The sequence below is a fragment of the Palaemon carinicauda genome, chromosome 20, assembly GCF_036898095.1.
Source record: "Palaemon carinicauda isolate YSFRI2023 chromosome 20, ASM3689809v2, whole genome shotgun sequence".
Classification (NCBI taxonomy): domain Eukaryota; kingdom Metazoa; phylum Arthropoda; class Malacostraca; order Decapoda; family Palaemonidae; genus Palaemon; species Palaemon carinicauda.
The window spans coordinates 20,097,152-20,110,156 of NC_090744.1; the positions used below are offsets into that span (position 1 = coordinate 20,097,152).

The 13,005-nt window shown below is 45.5% G+C and overlaps 1 protein-coding gene across 1 annotated transcript in view; it reads right to left on the minus strand.

Moving 5' to 3' along the window:
- Positions 1-13,005, minus strand: part of LOC137660191 (divergent protein kinase domain 2A-like) — a 99,038-nt gene that overhangs the window by 47,127 nt on the left and 38,906 nt on the right. Inside the window, exon 4 of the mRNA XM_068394899.1 lies at positions 4,130-4,308. Coding sequence (XP_068251000.1) covers positions 4,130-4,308 — 179 coding nt within the window. The remainder of the gene's footprint in view (positions 1-4,129; positions 4,309-13,005) is intronic.

A 13,005-nucleotide genomic window follows, 5' to 3' on the forward strand; every position in this document is an offset into this window, starting at 1 on the left:
TTAGACCCATCACGTACGGCCTTGTCCATGCAGGACATAATGAGCAAGGAAGTCTCCTTCTCTGTCGGAGAGGTCTTTCTGCTAAGGGCTCCTAGACACCAGTCTAAGAAGTTAAAAACTTTGAAGGCCCTAAAGATACCTTTCAAAAGGTGGTCCAGGTCCGAAGATGACCAACAAATCTTTGAGCGTCTCATGGCAAGGCGGCGGGGAGAGTCTACAAGACTTGAGAAGTCGCCCTGGGCAGAGGCAGGAACTCCCAAGCCGAGAACTTCTCCCGTGGCATACCAGACGCTCGATCTAGAAGAGAGTCTAGCAGGGGGAAACGCAAAGGCTGTCTTTGCTAAACTCTTCTTGGACTGCAACCATTCTCCTATCACCCGCAAAGCTCTCTTGGACGAGCGTGCGAGGACGAGTCTAGTAAAGGCAGGAGTGGTAGACGGCATGCCTAACACAAACTCAGACGGCGGAGAACGAGGAGCCACAGAAACAAACTGTTCCGGAAACAACTCTTTGAAGATGGCCAAAACTTTTCTAAAGTCCAAAGAGGGTTGAGAAGACTTAGGCTCGTCCAAATCTGATAGTGGTTCATCTATGTGTGCAGCACCATCATCATCAGAAAGTTCCTCATCCGACAACTGATGAGGAAACGGCAACGGAGTGGGTAACGGCTGGTTCGCTGAGTCCGGTCGCACGTGTGCATGCGTGACTGAGCCGGACGCAACGTCATGGAACTGTTGCCCAGTCTGTGAGCTGGCAACAACCATGGCTGCGCGGGGACGCACAGCGTCTACTCCAGACTGTCTGGACTGATGTGGGTGCGCAGTGGAAAACACACTGGGTAGTGGAGGTTGACGCACCGCGTCAAAACAAAGCAACTCTGACGGTTGTTGAACCTCCGGAACGTCAACGGCAACCTCCGAGCGTCTCTTCACGTCAACATGCGGCTGGCAGATCACACTGGAACGCATGGGAGGAGGAACTCTCTCAACTGGTGTGCGTGAGAAGGTAACCTCAGCGTCCACCGGACGCACAACTGATCGTGTGGAAGGTTGTAGGCTAGGTACTGCACTAGCTGGTGCGGCAGCAACCTTCTCCGCACGAAAGTCCTGCATCAGAGACGTCAGTTTAGACTGCATGTCTTGCAGTAGAGACCACTTAGGGTCTACGGGAGCAGGTGCGGCGACAGACGGGGTTACTGTCCGAAGCGGTACCGCTTTGCCTCTCTTAGGCGGTGAGCAGTCATCGGATGACGGCAGCGAGTCCGAACTGACCCAGTGGCTACAACCGGGCCGTTGGACTTGCGCTGAAGGGACCGACTTGCGTTTTAACGGTCGTGAGACCTTGGTCCAGGGTTTCTTGTGAGAAACACCTTCCGAAGACGAGGTATAAATGGGCTCTCTCGTCTTAGTTAGGTAGGAGCGATCTTGGGTAGATACACCCGATACCACGGAGGGAACGTCTGTTCGCTGATTAAAGCCTCTCGAACCCATTTGTCGTACGACATTGCTTCTCCCCTGAACTTGGGAGCTTGCAAGAGGTCCCGGACTAGGAGGACGACAGGCACGAACAGACGAACCCTCAAGCGCAACACTATCCACAACACTATCACTCGGCACTTTAGCACTTCCCACTGCACTTTTGCACTTAAGCTCCTTCACATCCGCCATGAGCTGATTACGGTCACTAGCAAGGGACTCAACTCTCTCACCCAGAGCCTGGATGGCACGCATCATATCAGCCATCGAAGGTTCCTGATTGCCAGAAGGGGGCTTAGGAGCAACCACTACAGGGGAAGGAATAGGTTGTGGGGCATGAAGAGAGGATATATCAATAGAACGAGAAGAACTTCTCCTAACTCTATCTCTCTCTAGCCTACGTGTATACTTTTGAAATTCGATAAAATCGAATTCCGAAAGCCCAACGCACTCCTCACACCGATCTTCCAATTGACAGGTTTTATCCCGACAATTGGAACAAACAGTGTGAGGGTCGATAGAAGCCTTCGGAAGACGCCTTGAACAGTCCCTAGCATTGCACTTCCTAAATTTTGGGACTTGTGAAGGGTCAGCCATTTTGAATTGGTCAAAGGGAAATTAAAAAAACTATCAAAAAGTCATCAACAAAGAATCCGTTATCAAAAAGAGTTCAAGGATTTGTGTGAAGAGAAACCCTGCACAGCGAAAGCTCAAAACTAGAATAAAGTACTTCACCAATTAGTTGTGAAAAAACTCCAGTTTAGCAACAGCGAGTAAGTACGTCTTGTCGATAGCTCGACAGAGAGAAAATTGAGTCTTTGTTTACATTGAGTACTGGGTATCTGGACGACAGATGGCGCTGTTGGGCACACCCGCAACCTGTGTAGCGATCGCTGGCGAGTTTTTACCGTAGAGTTGTCTGTCGGGCAACAGAGTTGCAGCTATATAATCACCGGCTAAGTTAAATATTGAAAATTGAATGTGAGCTGATCAAAATGTTGCAAGTCAGATGTTGAATTAACATTATTTCCGAAGATTTTCGCAGTCTTCACTTCAGCAATCATAGATTTTATAATATACTTACCTAAAACTTTAATGAACTCCTCGCATATTGTGTGAGATATACAGTATATGAAACATGACCCTAAGCACAGTTGCTAAATATGTCTAAATGTGATGCTAAAAAACCTCATACTTCGCCAATAATTTTAGAGTTCATAAAATATTGCCCATTTCCTTAGATTTAATAATCTCATTTTGACCTGTGAGTACAAGCCTCTCAACCATAAATAATATCACATGTATGATACGCTTTAGTACAGACCTCCAATACAATAGTTATTGTTCATGAACCTGACCGAACTACTAAAGGATTATCGAATTTCAAATTTCTCTTGATTTATTAACATTTTTCATGGCAAGAAACTGCATGTTACATTTTTCAAGTCCTTGAATCCACTTATAAACTGATGTTTGTCTTATGAGAAATGTTTACATGCACCACAATAGACCTCTTTTGTTTTTGAAAGATATCCAAATTTTGTCTATAACTTCTCCCTTTGCCATTTAAACATTAACTTTGAAATATTTCTCACAAAATTGTCCTCAAGTTCTTCTCCTGGGCCCTGGCATATTGCAGTTCAAAGCCAAGGGGACCCTAAGGCTTGGGGGCCCTTAGGCTTAGCCTAGTTAGCTTATTGGGTAATCTGCCCGTGTTCAAAGTGTTTAGATACATTCAACGTTGGTAAAAATTGTTTTATGAATATTATACTACATTAAGGTGAACCCAATGCTTTAATATACATAAAGAAAATTTGTTTTGGTTGCAGTATTTTATTATTATTACTTGCTATGCTACAACCCTGGTTGGAAAAGCAAGATGCTATAAGCCAAGGGGCTCCAACAGGGAAAATAACCCAGTGAGGAAAGGAAAAAGGAAAAATAAAATATTTTAAGAGTAACATTAAAATAAATATCTCCTATATAAACTATACCAACTTTAACAAAACAAGAGGAATTGAAATTAGATAGAATAGTGTGCCCGAGTGTACCCTCAAGCAAGAGAACTCTAATCCAAGACAGTGGAAGACCATGGTACAGAGGTTATGGCACTACCCAAGACTAGAGAACAATAGTTAGATTTTGGAGTGTCCTTCTCCTAGAAGAGCTGCTTACCATAGCTAAAAGAGTCTCTTCTACCCTTAGCAAGAGGAAAGGGGCCACTGAACAATTACAGTGCAGGAACCCCTTGGGTGAAGAATTGTTTGGCAATTTCAGTGTTGTCAGGTGTATGAGGACAGAGGAGAATATGTAAAGAATAGGCCAGAATATTCGGTGTATGTGTAGGCAAAAGGAAAATGAACCGTAACTAGAGAGAAGGATCTAATGTAGTACTGTCTGGCCACTCAAAATATGGCATAACACTCTAGTCGTAGTATCTCAATGGGTGGCTGATGCCCTGGCACCTACTACCTATTTTCCCTATAAAAAATTTTCAAATAGGTTACATATACTTTTAATGACTAAATTAAGTTTCCTGTTTGAGGAAAATTCTCATAACCATAAGATCACAATAAAACCTTACACTATAATAGTACTCAATAATGAGGGTAAGCCTCTTGATATGAAACTAAGGTTAAATGCACATAACTTACGGGTAATGAGTCCGAGGCACCCCGACAGTCCTCAGCAGATGATACAGAGTCCTCGAAGACAGCGGCTGCTTTGCTAGGTAGGACCTGACGGAAGCTGATCCACTGCTGCAGCCAACTTCTAAACTTGCATTAAGGCACACCATTTCGTCTAGCAGTGAAAAGCGTTCGCCAGAGGGAACCTGCAAGAAAAAAAGATGATGAATTATGTTATTTTCATTAGTAAAATAAATTTTTGAATATACTTACCCGATAATCATGTAGCTGTCAACTCTGTTGCCCGACAGAAATCTACGGTCGGGATACGCCAGCGATCGCTATACAGGTGGGGGTGCACACAACAGCGCCATCTGTGGTCAGGTACTCTAGTACTTCTTGTCAACACCACCTCAATTTTTTCCTCGGTCCACTGGTTCTCTATGGGGAGGAAGGGTGGGTCAATTAAATCATGATTATCGGGTAAGTATATTCAAAAATTTATTTTACTAATGAAAATAACATTTTTCAATATTAATCTTACCCGATAATCATGTAGCTGATTCACACCCAGGGTGGTGGGTGAAAACCAGTGTACATGTTAATCAAGAAGCTAAGTATCCCGTATTTTATTTTATTAGTTATTCAAAAATAACATAAAATAAATAAGTACCTGGTAAGGAAGACGACTTGAACCATTACTCTGCCTTTATTAAGTACGTCTTCCTTACTGAGCGTAGCGGTCCTCTTAGGATGCTGAACGACTCTTAGGTGCTGAAGTATAAAGGGCTGCAACCCATACTAAAGGACCTCATCACAACCTTTAACCTCGGCGCTTCTCAAGAAAGAATTGACCACCCGCCAAATCAACAAGGATGTGGAAGGCTTCTTAGCCGACCGTACAACCCATAAAAAGTATTCAAGAGAAAGGTTAAAAGGTTATGGGATTATGGGAATGTAGTGGCTGAGCCCCCGCCTACTACTGCATTCGTAGCTACGAATGGTCCCAGGGTGTAGCAGTACTCGTAAAGAGATTGGACATCTTTGAGATAGAATGATGCGAACACTGACTCTCTTCTCCAATAGGTTGCATCCATAACACTCTGCAGAGAACGGTTCTGTTTGAAGGCCACTGAAGTAGCCACAGCTCTCACTTCATGTGTCCTTACCTTCAGCAAAGCAAGGTCTTCTTCCTTCAGATGAGAATGTGCTTCCCTAATCAGAAGTCTGAATTAGTAAGAAACTGAGTTCTTAGACCTTGGAAGAGAAGGCTTCTTGATAGCACACCATAAGGCTTCTGATTGTCCTCGTAAAGGTTATGACCTTTTTAGATAGTACCTAAGAGCTCTAACTGGGCAAAGTACTCTCTCCAGTTCGTTCCCCACCAAGTTGGACAGGCTTGGGATCTCGAACGACTTAGGCCAAGGACGTGAAGGAAGCTCGTTTTAGCAAAAAACCGAGCTGCAAGGAACATGTAGCCGTTTCAGATGTGAAAACTATGTTCCTGCTGAAGGCGTGGATCTCACTTACTCTTATAGCTGTTGTCAAGCACACGAGGAAAAGAGTTTTTAATGTGAGGTCCTAAAAAGAGGCTGATTGGAGAGGTTCAAATCTTGATGACATAAGGAACCTTAGGACCACGTCTAGATTCCAGCCTGGAGTGGACAACCGACGTTCCTTTGAGGTCTCAAAAGACCTAAGGAGGTCCTGTAGATCTTTGTTGGTGGAAAGATCCAAGCCTCTGTGGCGGAAAACCGCTGCCAACATACTTCTGTAACCCTTGATCGTAGGAGCTGAAAGGGATCTTACGTTCCTTAGATGTAACAGGAAGCCAGCAATCTGGGTTACAGGGGTACTGGTTGAGGAAACTGCATTGGCCTTGAACCAGCTTCGGAAGACTTCCCCTTTAGACTGATAGACTCTGAGAGTGGATGTTCTCCTTGCTCTGGCAATCGCTCTGGCTGCCTCCTTCGAAAAGTCCCTAGCTCTTGAGAGTCTTTCGAAAGTCTGAAGGCAGTCAGACGAAGAGCGTGGAGGTTTGGGTGTACCTTCTTTACGTGAGGTTGACGTAGAAGGTCCACTCCTAGAGGAAGAGTCCTGGGAATGTCGACCAGCCATTGCAGTACCTCTATGAACCATTCTCTCGCGGGCCAGAGCGGAGCCAACCAACGTCAGCCGTGTCCCTTTGCGAGAGGCGAACTTCTGAAGTACCCTGTTGACAATCTTGAACGGCGGGAATGCATACAGGTCGAGATGGGACCAATCCAGCAGAAAAGCATCCACGTGAACTGCTGCTGGGTCTGGAATCGGAGAACAAAACAACGGGAGCCTCTAGGTTATCGAGGTAGCGAACAGATCTATGGTTGGCTGACCCCACAGGGCCCAAAGTCTGCTGCAAACATTCTTGTGAAGGGTCCACTCTGTGGGGATGACCTGACCCTTCCGGCTGAGGCGATCTGCCATGACATTCATATCGCCCTGAATGAACCTCGTTACCAGCGTGAGCTTTCGATCTTTTGACCAGATGAGGAGGTCCCTTGCGATCTAGAACAACTTCCACGAATGAGTCCCTCCCTGCTTGGAGATGTAAGCCAAGGCTGTGGTGTTGTCAGAGTCCACCTCCACCACCTTGTTAAGCTGGAGGGACTTGAAGTTTATCAAGGCCAGATGAACCGCCAACAACTCCTTGCAATTGATGTGAAGTGTCCTTTGCTCCTGATTCCATGTTCCCGAGCATTCCTGTCCGTCCAAAGTCGCACCCCAGCCCGTGTCTGATGCGTCCGAGAAGAGACGGCGGTCGGGTTTCTGAACAGCCAAAGGTAGACTTCCTTGAGAAGAAAGCTGTTCTTTCACCACGCGAGAGTAGACCTCCTCTCTTCGGAAACAGGAACTGAGACCGTCTCTAGCGTCATGTCCTTTCTCCAGTGAGCCGCTAGATGATACTGAAGGGGGCGGAGGTGGGGTCTCCCTAACTCGATGAACAGGGCCAGCAATGAAAGTGTCCCTGTTAGACTCATCAACTACCTGACTGAGCATCAGTTCCTTCTCAGCATGCTCTGGATGCAAACTAGGGCTTAGTAGATCTTTGGGGCCGACGGAAAAGCCCGAAAAGCTCGACTCTGAAGATCCATACCCAGGTAGACAATGGTCTGGGATGGGACGAGCTGGGACTCCTCAAAATTGACCAGGAGGCCCAGTTCCTTGGTCAGATCCATAGTCCATCTGAGAATCTCCAGACAGCGACGACTGTGGGAGCTCTTAAAAGCTAGTCGTCTGACGGAGCCGGACACAAGATCATGGTACTGCTGCACAGTCTGTGAACTGTCAACCATGGGGAAGCGAGGAAGTACAGTGACAACCCGAAGCTGTCTAGACTGTCTGGGTCGTACAGACAACTCCTTATCGGGTTGCTGAGGTTGCCGCACTGCGTCACAACAAGTCACTTCTGCTGGTTGTTGAACGTCTTCCCAGTGACACACTGACTCCGTAAACAAAAAATCCTCTAACAAGGACTAAGCTTGGACTGCATGTCTTGCAACACATCTCAAGGTCTATGGGAGCAGGTGTGGTAACAGACGGGGTTAGCGACTGAAGTGGAACCATTACCTTCCCTGGAAGCATGTTATGCTTAAATAAAAGTCCATAGGAGGCTACGCAGCTAAAGGCTCCTCTCCAAATGACAGAGTCCTCAAGGGAATATCAGAAGGAGGGAGAATAGCACTTTCTCATCTACAGGAACCATATCCGAGAAAAGCTAAGTTCTCTCAGTGAGGGTTTCACTGGTGCAAAAGCAGCAGACTAGAAGGCAACGTTATGAAACTGCTTGACAGTCTAGTGAGTTGGCAACAACCAAAGATGTGTGACTGAGAAGCATGCGGTAAGGTATGCAGAGCATGCTGTATGCAGAGCATGCTGTATGTAGAGCATGCTGTAAGGTAAGCAGAGCATGTTGCATGGCGTGCGGCTTATGCTGCATGGGATGAGGCTCATGCTGCATGGGATGAGGCTCATGCTGCATGGTATGAGGCTCATGCTGCATGGGATGAGGCTCAAGCTGCAAGGGAAGAGGCTTATGCCGCATGCGTTGAGGAGGATGCCGCATAGTATGAGGCTCCTGCCTCATGGGTTGAGGCGGTTGCCGCATAGCATGAGGCTCCTGCCTCATGGTTTGAGGAGGATGCCGCATAGCATGAGGCTCCTCATAGCATGAGACTCCTGCCTCATGGGTTGAGGAGGAAGCCGCATAGCATGAGGCTGCCTCATGGGTAGAGGAGGATGTCGCATAGCATGAGGCTCCTGCCTCATGGGTTGAGGAGGATGCCGCATAGCATGAGGCTCCTGCCTCATGGTTTGAGGAGGATGCCGCATAGCATGAGGCTCCTGTGAGGTTCCTGCCTCAAGAGTTGCGTCTGCCTCAAGGGTTGAGGAGGTAGCTGCGCAGAGAGAGGCTCATGCTGTGAAGAATGCGGTTGCTGCATGCGTTGAGGCGGCTGCCTCATAGCATGAGGTTCCTCAAGAGTTGAGGCTCTTGCTTCAAGAGTTGAGGTTCTTGCCTCAAGAGTGGAGGTGGCTGCCGCAAGAGTTGAGGTTGCTGCCTCAAGGATGGTGGAGGTTGCCGCAACGCAAGAGGTTGCTGCATAGCGCTGGTATCTGGCAACTCCCAATGCGGCAGCTCACGCGTGGAGGTAGGTTGAGGAACCTCAACATCATACGTCTGGCAGGGTGGACTGCGCAGAGGTGGAGTTGAGGTTGCTGCCTCGAGGATGGTGGAGGTTGTCGCACCGCAAGAGGTTGCTGCCTCGAGGATGGAGGAGGTAGTCGCAACGCATGAGGCTCCTACCTCAAGGGTAGAGGAGGTTGCTGCAAAGCATAAGGCTCCTGCCTCAAGTGTTGAGGAGGTTGCCGCGTGGCAAGAGGCTCCTGCCTCAAGGAAAGTGGAGGTTGCTGCACAGAGCTGGTATCTGGCAACTCCCAAAGCGGCAGCTCACGCATGGAGGTAGCTTGAGGAACCTCAACATCATACGTCTGGCAGGCTGGACTGCGTAGAGGTGGAGGAGCGCTCGCAGGAGGAGGTGTGTTAACCTTCTCTGCCTGAAACTCCTGCATCAACACCGCAAGCTGAGACTGCATTGTCTGCAGCATAGACCACTAGAGTTTAAGAAAGACAACAACAAACGGAGCTACTGTCCGTTGAGACTGAGGGTCTAAAACAGCTGGTGCGGCAACAGACGGAGCTACTGCCTGTTGCGATACCACCTTGCCTCTCTGGGAGGTGTGCAGTTGTCGTACTGCAGCAAGTCCGAACTGACCCAGTGCTAATGGCATCACCTAGGAGTTGGACTTGCGCGGAAGGGACCGACTTGCACTTAAAAGCTGCAAGATTTGGTCCATGGTTTCTGCGAGAAACCTCTTCCGCAGACGAGGAATAAAAGGGCTCTCTCGTCTTTGTGTGGGTGGGGTGATCACGTCGGCTACGTGAGTTGGTTACACCCGAAACCACGGAGGGAAACGTCTGTTCGTCGATCAAGGCCTGATGAACCCATAAGTCCTTCGACGTTACTTCTCCCCTGGCTTGGGAGCTTGTAAGAGGTCCCAGACTAGGCGAACAACTGGCACGAACAGACGAACCCTCGAACGCAACACTGTAACACTTTGCGCTTATCACTTTATCACTTTTGATTTTCTGTTTGCACTTATTTCACTGAACTCGAAACTTTAAGTGGTTTGTACCTGAAACACGCAATTCTATCCTCCCTTAAAAGTTAGTAATTGCGAAAACAGAATTACAATGTAACAGAAAAATATAATGAAAGATAAAAAATTCAGTGGCTGGAAAGAGACTAAACACTAGATCAAATAAACTACGTTTAAAATCTCTCACCGCATAAAGCTTGAGAACAAGAATAAAACTCTAGAAACGTTTACCTTCTTCCCCTAAAGAGACTAGGGAGAAGAGCAAAAACGATAACAACGTTACTCGCTTGAACGAAACGTTTATCCTCCTCTCTCTCCCTCCGTCTCTATCTCTCTCTCTCTCTCTCTTGACTTAGAACCTGAGAGATGAGCCCAATCATATATATCGTTAAAACATATTATTGTTAAAGGAAAAAAACTGAAAGATTTCCCAAATAAAAAGTTCCTTTATTAGAATTAAAACCATTAAGCTAAGAAAGAATGAACAAAACGCTAGAATCGGTTTACTCTTACTGCAACGTGACACCGTGAAAATTCTCTCTCTATCGTAACGATAGAGCGCAAGTTGAACGTTCTGAACGTCAACAACTGCAGAGACAAAACAAAACGTTAGTTCAACTTTGAAAACAGTACGAGACTATCAAAGAAATTCTTTCAAAAACATTAAAATAGCATAATATGTTAACAGGTAAAAACGAAATGACGGGCTCAATGTTAAATAACTTCGGTACCAAGAAAAGACCGCCTACTATTAGGAAAGGTCGAATATAAACAAATATAAAAATTAATTTTAATAAGTTTATAATAAAAGGAAGTTAATCGAAGAGGCCTATAAAAGGCGGAGAGATATAAAATAAATCTATAACTTTTGTTAAGCAAAATTAAGAAAGAGACTCTATACTCTCTTAGACACCAACACTTCCGTCTAAGGGAAGGGTCGGCCATTTAAAAGTGAAAGAGAGTTCATACTCTCTTCGTCACCATAATTAATCAAATTAATTCCAAAAGCTAGCTAAGCTAATGATAAAACTTCCTGAATAGCGAAAGCTAAACTCTAGAGCAAATACATCACCAAATCGTGAGCAAAAACTCCAGAATCAACAGCGTATCCATGTAGGTCTAGCCGGAGGCACGACAGAGGAAAAATTGAGGTGGTGTTGACAAGAAGTACTAGAGTACCTGACCATAGATGGCGCTGTTGTGTGCACCCCCACCTGTATAGCGATCGCTGGCGTATCCCGACCGTAGATTTCTGTCGGGCAACAGAGTTGACAGCTACATGATTATCGGGTAAGATTAATATTGAAAATTCTAGTTTTTCAAATGAATAAATCCAACAATGGCAACATTTCCCAAAATGTTCATTGTCCTTGGTTCCCACGCTTGAATTACTCAATTGTGCTGTATTTGAGGGAAATTTTGAAAGTAATGTTTATCAATAAACTAAGATAATTCAATAGTAGATCTATCCAATCAAAAGACAATGCAAAATCGATGGTAGATCCAAGACAACGTCTGTCTTTCATAGGAACATCCCTACCTGGTGATCTGCTGGACTGGGGTTCGAGACCCATTCAAGTCTGATAATTTCGTGTTGTGTCTGCAACCTCGCCATCCTTGTGAGCTAAAGATGGGGGTTTGAGTGAGCCTATAGGTCTACCTGCCAAGTCATCAGCAGGAAATTGCCTGGCCTACCCTGGTCCTAGCTTGGAGGAGAGTGGGCTTGAATGCTGATCATATGTATATATGACCAGTCTCAAGGGCAGTGACAGTTCCTCGCCTCTGCCATTCATGAGTGACCTTTAAACCATTCTTACAACTAAGTTTAATGGTGCTCCTAATGGCAGTGAGATCCTCTTGGGATTGGATAAGTTCTTTGGCTGTATTTATTACCAGATAGAAAATCATTTGTTAACCCTTTTACCCCCAGGCTATTTGGAACTTTCCAACCCTTAACCCCCAGGGGTTATTTTTTTTCAAGCACATTTTGCAGTATATATTTTTTTAATTGCTCTAACAGCCTTAATTTTCATCATAGAGAGGTCAGGTTGGTCTCATTCTCTTGGAAAATGCCTGAAGTTTCTCAAAAAATTATCAAAAATATGCACAAAAAATGTAAATAGCAGTTTTTTGCAAGGACGTACCGGTACGTCCATGGGGGTAAAGGGATGAGTTTTGTGAAACGTACCAGTACGTCCTTTGGGGGTAAAAGGGTTAATCTCAATGCTAATTCTTGCCTTATGGAAATGCTATGAAGCTCCCTTAGGAATTTCCCAAGTATCTATTTTTGAAGGGGAAGAATGTAGTCACAGGAGGAGGGAAATGGCTCATGATAAGGTCTCAGTTTATGAGGTTGGATAATGAGCATCTAAAGAGCATTTGTAAATCTCCTGAACCCTTTAACCATTACCCAAAGTAAAATCTGAATTTTAATACTGTTGCCATATTTCTATACTAACCTGGCGTTCATACTACCTCTTCTCTAGATGCTCGACTTATCGACATTTGCCTGTAAAATAAAAAAAAATTTCCCGTATCCCATTTCCCGCCATAGATCAGCACGCTATTTCCATTGCGGCCTGAACAAGTTATTAGATTCATTCTGCTGTTTGCAGAGATTCCAAACTTATTTCACGTCTGCCAACTCATGGTAAGCGATGGGAACCGTAAATATGACAAATTCGTAGATAATTTGTCCTTTTCCTAAATATACAAACCTTAGCTATTTAATAGGGGTATTACTTTCGGCGTAGCTGAAATGACGAGCCATTAATTTTTAACGAGGTTTTACTACCCACACCGCTAGTTAGCGGGGATAGGGGAGGGTAGCTTGCTACCCCCCTTCTCACACACCTGTGCTTGAATTCACTTTGCTTGGAGGTAAGACTTCAAGGGGGATAGGGTTGGCAGGCAAGTTTGGTTAAATAGCTAAGGTTTATATAGTTAGGAAAAATACAAATTATCTACAAATTTGTCATTTGTTCCATAACTGGAATACAAACCACGCTATTTAATAGGGGTGACTCACCCATTAGGAAGGGTGGACGTCCCAGGAAGAGTGGACGTCCCAGCCAGTCTGGCTTTTGGCTTTGCCTGGGGACTCTTTATTTGAGTGTGTAAGCACTCAAGAAATAAGGAGTCCCTGCACCTTGCTAAAACCTTGTTACGCAAGGTCTGCGGCCTACCCAAGCTGTGTGTGGAGGTATGAA